Source organism: Nannospalax galili, unplaced genomic scaffold (assembly GCF_000622305.1).
Source record: "Nannospalax galili isolate Female #2095 unplaced genomic scaffold, S.galili_v1.0 scaffold68, whole genome shotgun sequence".
In the NCBI taxonomy this organism is placed as follows: domain Eukaryota; kingdom Metazoa; phylum Chordata; class Mammalia; order Rodentia; family Spalacidae; genus Nannospalax; species Nannospalax galili.
In genome coordinates, this window is record NW_008358189.1 from 382628 (window position 1) to 390004 (window position 7377).

Below are 7377 nucleotides of genomic sequence, written 5' to 3' on the forward strand. Positions count from 1 at the left end.
GGGGGGCGCGGCGGGCGGGTGCAGGCTGAAGTCGGGGCGCGCGCCGGGCCAGCGTGTGTCTGCGCGGCTCTACCCCTCTGCCGCGCCCCGAGCCCCGCCCCGGCGGCCAAGCGGCTTCTGTTTACTTTCGATCGAGTTTTTCCTGCTCGGGGCAGGTGCCCGGGCGGCTCCGGGTGGAGGGTTGCGCCCGTCCCTCCCGCGCCGCCCTTTGCGCGCGCTGCCTGCAGCCGGGAAGGGCGCGCGCCGGGCCAGCGTGTGTCTGCGCGGCTCTACCCCTCTGCCGCGCCCCGAGCCCCGCCCCGGCGGCCAAGCGGCTTCTGTTTACTTTCGATCGAGTTTTTCCTGCTCGGGGCAGGTGCCCGGGCGGCTCCGGGTGGAGGGTTGCGCCCGTCCCTCCCGCGCCGCCCTTTGCGCGCGCTGCCTGCAGCCGGGAAGGGCGCGTCGGGGCGACCGGTGGCCGCGGCAGCCCCAGGCGTCTGACGGGCGTCCCGTTTGTGCCCAGGTGATGACGGCGGCGGCATGGAGTTCCCGGAGCACGGCGGGCGGCTGCTGGGCCGCCTGAGGCAGCAGCGCGAACTGGGCTTCCTGTGCGACTGCACGGTGCTGGTGGGCGACGCGCGCTTCCCTGCGCACCGCGCCGTGCTGGCCGCGTGCAGCGTCTACTTCCATCTGTTCTACAGGGACCGGCCCGCGGGCAGCCGCGACACGGTGCGTCTCAACGGCGACATCGTCACGGCGCCCGCCTTCAGCCGCCTGCTGGACTTCATGTACGAGGGCCGCCTGGACCTGCGCAGCCTGCCTGTCGAAGACGTCCTGGCTGCAGCCAGCTACCTGCACATGTACGACATCGTCAAGGTCTGCAAGGGCAGGCTGAGGGAGAAGGACTCGGATCTGGAGACTAACGCCCTGGGGGCAGAGCCGCCTGGTCAGCCACCACACCCCTTGCCTTCCTGGTCCCCTGACCTCTGCCCAGCTGCACACAAGGCTAAGCCCCCGTCTCTAGGGGTCAAGGCTGCCCTCTCACTGCCAGCATTTGGGACTCCTCCTTGGCAGGTCCCAGGACAGCTAGATGGGGCCCTGGACCTGTCACTGAAGCCTGGCCCAAGACCGGAGCAGGTCCACCCACCTTGCATCCTCCAGAGACCCCTCTGCAGCTGGATGCAGCAAGGGGCCCAGCCACTGGTGAAGGCTGAACAGGACTCGCTGTCTGAACAGGACAGCAGTAGCCCCGGGAGCCGCAACAGCTCGCCAGCCCGAGCCTGTGTTCCTGCAGCCCAAGGCCTGGCAGTGGGGGTGGAGCCATTGCCCATTCGAGGAAGACAGCAACTTGGGCTGGATGCAGAGCCAGTGGCGCACACCGAGGAGCTGGGTCCCAGCAGGCACCTCTGCATCTGCCCACTGTGCTGCAAGCTGTTCCCTAGCACCCATGCACTGCAGCTGCATCTCAGCGCCCACTTCCGAGAGCGGGACAGCAGCAGGGCCCGGCTTTCCCCTGAGGGGGCTGTGCCCACATGCCCACTCTGCAGCAAGACGTTCTCCTGTACGTACACACTGAAGAGGCATGAGCGGACACACTCTGGGGAGAAGCCTTATACGTGTGTGCAGTGTGGCAAGAGCTTCCAGTATTCACACAACTTAAGCCGGCACGCTGTGGTCCACACCCGGGAGAAGCCGCACGCCTGCCGATGGTGCGAGCGCCGATTCACACAGTCTGGTGACCTGTATCGCCATGTCCGCAAGTTCCACTATGGCCTGGTCAAGTCCTTGCTGGTGTGATGTATTTCTCTGTATCCCCAGGGTAGAGGTAGGGAAGGGGCAGGGCCTCCCAGGTGGGACTCTGGGACAGAGGAAGTAGCCTAGCCAGTGGAAGCCCCACCCCCAACTTAGAAGGCTCCACCTGCCCAGCCCGGTGGATGCTGCTGCTTCCGACATAGGTTGCTTTCCCCTGCCTCCCACCCTCCACCTTACTCACGAACCCAAGAGTGCCCTGCCCAGTGTCCCCTCCAGCAAGGTTCTGGGAGTGTCTGACCTACCCATTCATTGGCTCCTCAGTGTGAGGTGGCACAGTTGTCCTCTGCCCTGGGACGTCCCTGACCACCCTGCTGGGATGCTTGAGGGTGTCCTTGTGGACCTCCTGCCATGATAGAATGACTCCCTCCTCAAGAGTCATTAGTATGAGTGCCCGACAGCGTGCACCAAGTTAACAGGCCACTTGGTGAGTGGCAGCAGGAGCCCCTGCTGGGAAGGCCTGGGGCACAAGAAAAACCAGCAGGGACCATGGAGACACTACTGGCCTTGCAGGGGGCACAGCCCCAGAGGGCACCTTGGGGCAGCATGAGGGGGGTGGCAAAAGCTGGGTGGCCCTAGAGTGACTGTCACTGGGAGGAAATGTAAATGTAACTTTGGACAGAGGAAGTGGGAATTTGGAAATGGGTTCTCTTTAGATCAAGAGGGAGCCTCCCAAGGCCACATCTGTCTGCTGCTGGGCGAGGATCTTCTGAGCGGTCCCCTGCTGGGGTCACATGGCTGGGAATGGCAGCCCCTGCCATAAGCCAGGCTCTGCACGTTGGAGGCTGCTGCTGTGCTCCTGTGGGTCTGGCCCTGGGGGTCACTCTCCTGCTTGCTAAGGGTCTCCCTGGAGCTGTAGTCATTCCCAGATGCCAAGTACAGGGCCAGAGGCTGCCCTGCTTAACCGGAGTAATGTTTGCAATGCCATCTCCTGTGGTGGGTCATGGGTGGGAGCAGCTGTTGCAGGGGAAAGGGGGAGGCAGGCACCCCCTCCATCCACAGCCCTGGAAGGCTGGCACCCTGGGAAGGTGAAGGACTACACCCTCTGCCTTTGCAGTTGCTGTGGGTCACCTTGCTTTGCCCACCGGTTCCACAAGCAAGTCTTGCTGCTAGAACTTTAATGGTTTCAGGAAGAGGGGGGTGGGGTAGGGGTGGCCTTAGCCTGTGTCAGCAGGTAGCAGAGCTACCTGGACACCTGGCTTCTCCCACCACCACCACCACCACCTGGGCTGTCTCTGCTGATTGCAAGTAGCCCAGAGAACAGAGTTGGACTGAGTCTAAGTTATTGTCTTCTAACACTTGATGTCGTATTTATTCGTCTGCTTAATCTGGACTGAAGTGACAGTTGGTCTTCCCAATGATGGACAGGTCTGTTATTCATCTCCCCATGATTTCTGAGCTTTCCTGGTATGTCCATGGCTCTCATGGGTGACTGGTACCTCTCAGTGGTGCTCCAAGACTGGAGGCCCCGGACAGGCTGCAGTCCAGATAGTGGGGAACAGGGAAAGTGCCTTCTGATGTCTGGCTCTAGATCTCCACCTCTGGAAGGGCCAGCAGGACCCTGTGATGCATACCATGTGGTCTGTCACCTGGAGTTCGTTCCTGTGTGCGTGTGCGTGTGTGTGTGTGTGTGCACACGCCTAGAGAGAGAAACTACAGGTAAGCAGGCATAGCACTGCTGTGTTGGTTTTCCCTGAGTACTTTTCTGGGGGCAGGAAGTCTGCCCTGAGTTGTCAACACTGGACTCACTGTCTTCAGTGTACAGTTACTGTGAAGTTAACAAAGAGAAGTGACCCACTGTAAGTTTATAACTGGCACGGTTCAGTTGAAATGTGTGTATATGTCTGACACACTACTTGTGTGGCAAGCATGGACGGGAGAGTGTGTGGAGACAGGTCCAGGTGCAGCTTGCTCTGTGGGGTCCCCAGGGCCACCCCAGCCACTGCCCCACCTCTGGTCTCACTGCTCTCTGCCCCTCGAGTGGCCCCTGGGAAGTGACTCTAGAAGACAGTTCTTCCCACTGAGGTTTGGCTTAGACCTTTGTTTGCACAGCCCTGCTTGCGGTCAGCCTGTGCCACTCCTTGAAAGGGGTGCTGTCTTCCAATTTCACACGTCCTGGCGTCACGATGGCAGTGTAATAAAGCCACCACAGGTGGACATGGCCATGGTTATTCTTGGGGACAGGAAGGGCGGGCACTGCTGGGCTGGGAGGGGGTGGGCAATCTAGGAACTCTGTCTCAGATACCACCAAGTGTTCATGCCCCTAGGTCAGGGCTGGTGACAAGTGACACCTCTCTCCAGGTTTACCCTCACTGCTAGAGTTTGTGAAAGGGGGTTCCAGGGAGGCGGGGTAACATGAGGAAGGGGCAGAGTCCTGGACCTGTGGTCAAGGTCTTCGGCCTCCTCCAGGTCTTCCATCGGCAAACCTTCGCCTGCCCCCACTTTGCTCTTACTGTCCCATTCACACCTCCTCCATGGAGGAGCTGGGCTGACGGCCTTCCTGTCTCCCTGTATTCCCTCTGGGCCCTCTAGTGGATGGCTGGGCTCCAGGCTGATGGTTTGAAGACTATGCCAGCTCCACTTCCCCTCCCTGTGCTGGGCGTTAAGTATGGGTATAGATGGGCCCCTCCAGAGACTGGCTGCTTTCTTACCAGGCCCTGGGGCAGGTAGAGCAGATTGGCCTTGGTGTGTACCATCAGCTTTGTCTTGCCCAGGCCAAGCTCCAGGGCAGGCAGGGTGGGGGCTGTGCTTGTCCCAGGGGCCACAAGGTCAGGCTGAGCTGGTACAGGAAGGGCTTGCTACTTCCTGGGCCAACTCCTGCGGCTTTCCCAGTTCTGGCCCCAGATGCAAGTCCTGGGAGGAGGTGCCTAGCCTTCCCCTGCCTCCCACCAAGACTGGATGGGAGCCACTGTCCCACAGGAGGTCCTGTCATGTTCCCAGTTGGGCCCATGACTCAGCCCAAGCCTTCCATCTGGGAGGAGAAGCAGCTGTTGCCATGCCAATGGGGAGGAGAGGACGGGGTCTTGTACCCTGGGAGAGGAGACTTCCTGGGGTTCCTCTGGCCCACTCAGCTCTGCCAAACTGGGTTTGACTATGCTGCCAGCCCCATTCCTGGGCAGCACAGGCCTCTTGGCACCCTCCCTAGAGGCAGTCCATCTGACCTCTTGCCCAGATGGTAAACTGAGTCATGGAGAAGGGCTTGGCAGTGGCTCACAGTTTAGCCAGTGCATGGCAGGCACCTGGGACCTGCCTGCCTCCCACAGCACTGGAAGCCTCAGCTGTGAGCCATAGTACAGGCCGCAGCTTCCCAGAGACCTGGGCCCTCCAGGGCACTGGTGCTCCTCAGGGCAGCGAGCACAAGGCTAGAGGTGTGCAGACATGTACCAGATGTCTCCCCAGGCACGACGACCTCCCAGAAAAAAAGTAGACCACAGAGTGAGGCTGGCCCAGAGCAGAGGTACAAGGAATGAGAGGTCATGTGAGAAGACGGGGCCGTGGGGGCTGCCAAGATGACCCACAGTGGAGGGCACGGATGAGACTCTGAGGAACAGGTGTGAAGCAGGGGCCGGCTACTGCCTTCCCCCACTGCCCAGCCCATGCTGCAGAGACACTGAGCTGTCCAGCGTCCACTTGGTTCTATCCCCCTCGAATATTCATAAATAGCACAGGGTGTTTCTACAGATGCTCCTAAGGAACCCTGGACAAACGGTGCAGGTATGACTGTACCCTTGACCTTCACAAGCAGCCATGAGCACCAGGCCTCTCTGGTCTATCACTTCTCTTCCCCACCACAGTCTCATCTCCAGACAGCCCAGCCTGCGTGCTCACTGTCACCATCACCCCCACTATATCTACCACATCACTTCAACTACCTCCACCAATACCATCATCACCTCCATCACTGTCTTCACCTTTACCATCTCTACTACCACCCACCACTACTGCCATTACCACCACAACCTCTATCACTCCACCATCACCTCTACATCTGCCACTGTCTCTACAATCTACAGCCACCACCACCATCACCTCCATCACCCCATCACTACCACCATCACCTTACCACTACCATCACCTCCACCACTACCTCCACCACCACCATCACCCCCACCACTACCACCATCACCCCCACCACTACCTCCATCCCCCCCACCACTACCACCATCACCCCCACCACTACCTCCCTCACCCCCACCACTACCACCATCACCCCACCACTACCTCCATCACCCCCACCACTACCTCCATCCCCCCCACCACTACCACCATCACCCCCACCACTACCTCCCTCACCCCCACCACTACCACCATCACCCCACCACTACCTCCATCACCCCCACCACTACCTCCATCCCCCCCACCACTACCACCATCACCCCCACCACTACCTCCCTCACCCCCACCACTACCACCATCACCCCACCACTACCTCCATCACCCCCACCACTACCTCCATCCCCCCCACCACTACCACCATCACCCCCACCACTACCTCCCTCACCCCCACCACTACCACCATCACCCCACCACTACCTCCATCACCCCCACCACTACCTCCATCCCCCCCACCACTACCACCATCACCCCCACCACTACCTCCCTCACCCCCACCACTACCACCATCACCCCACCACTACCTCCATCACCCCCACCACTACCTCCATCCCCCCCACCACTACCACCATCACCCCCACCACTACCTCCCTCACCCCCACCACTACCACCATCACCCCACCACTACCTCCATCACCCCCACCACTACCTCCATCCCCCCCACCACTACCACCATCACCCCCACCACTACCTCCCTCACCCCCACCACTACCACCATCACCCCACCACTACCTCCATCACCCCCACCACTACCTCCATCCCCCCCACCACTACCACCATCACCCCCACCACTACCTCCCTCACCCCCACCACTACCACCATCACCCCACCACTACCTCCATCACCCCCACCACTACCTCCATCCCCCCCACCACTACCACCATCACCCCCACCACTACCTCCCTCACCCCCACCACTACCACCATCACCCCACCACTACCTCCATCACCCCCACCACTACCTCCATCCCCCCCACCACTACCACCATCACCCCCACCACTACCTCCCTCACCCCCACCACTACCACCATCACCCCACCACTACCTCCATCACCCCCACCACTACCTCCATCCCCCCCACCACTACCACCATCACCCCCACCACTACCTCCCTCACCCCCACCACTACCACCATCACCCCACCACTACCTCCATCACCCCCACCACTACCTCCATCCCCCCCACCACTACCACCATCACCCCCACCACTACCTCCCTCACCCCCACCACTACCACCATCACCCCACCACTACCTCCATCACCCCCACCACTACCTCCATCCCCCCCACCACTACCACCATCACCCCCACCACTACCACCATCACCACCACCACTACCACCATCACCCCCACCACTACCACCATTACCTCCACCACTACCTCCATCACCCCCACCACTACCACCATCACCACTACCACCATCACCCCCACCCCACCACTACCTCCATCACCCCCACACTACCAACAACACCCCCAAC

At 60.8% G+C, this 7377-nt stretch overlaps 1 protein-coding gene across 1 annotated transcript; it reads left to right on the top strand.

The window, feature by feature from the left end:
- The first annotated feature begins 241 nt into the window (after positions 1-241).
- Zbtb42 (zinc finger and BTB domain containing 42) lies at positions 242-3943 on the top strand. Its single transcript, XM_008856361.3, has one exon. It carries the CDS (start codon positions 520-522, stop codon positions 1774-1776), a length of 1257 nt encoding a protein of 418 aa, XP_008854583.1. The 5' UTR covers positions 242-519; the 3' UTR covers positions 1777-3943.
- The last annotated feature ends 3434 nt before the right edge of the window (positions 3944-7377 follow it).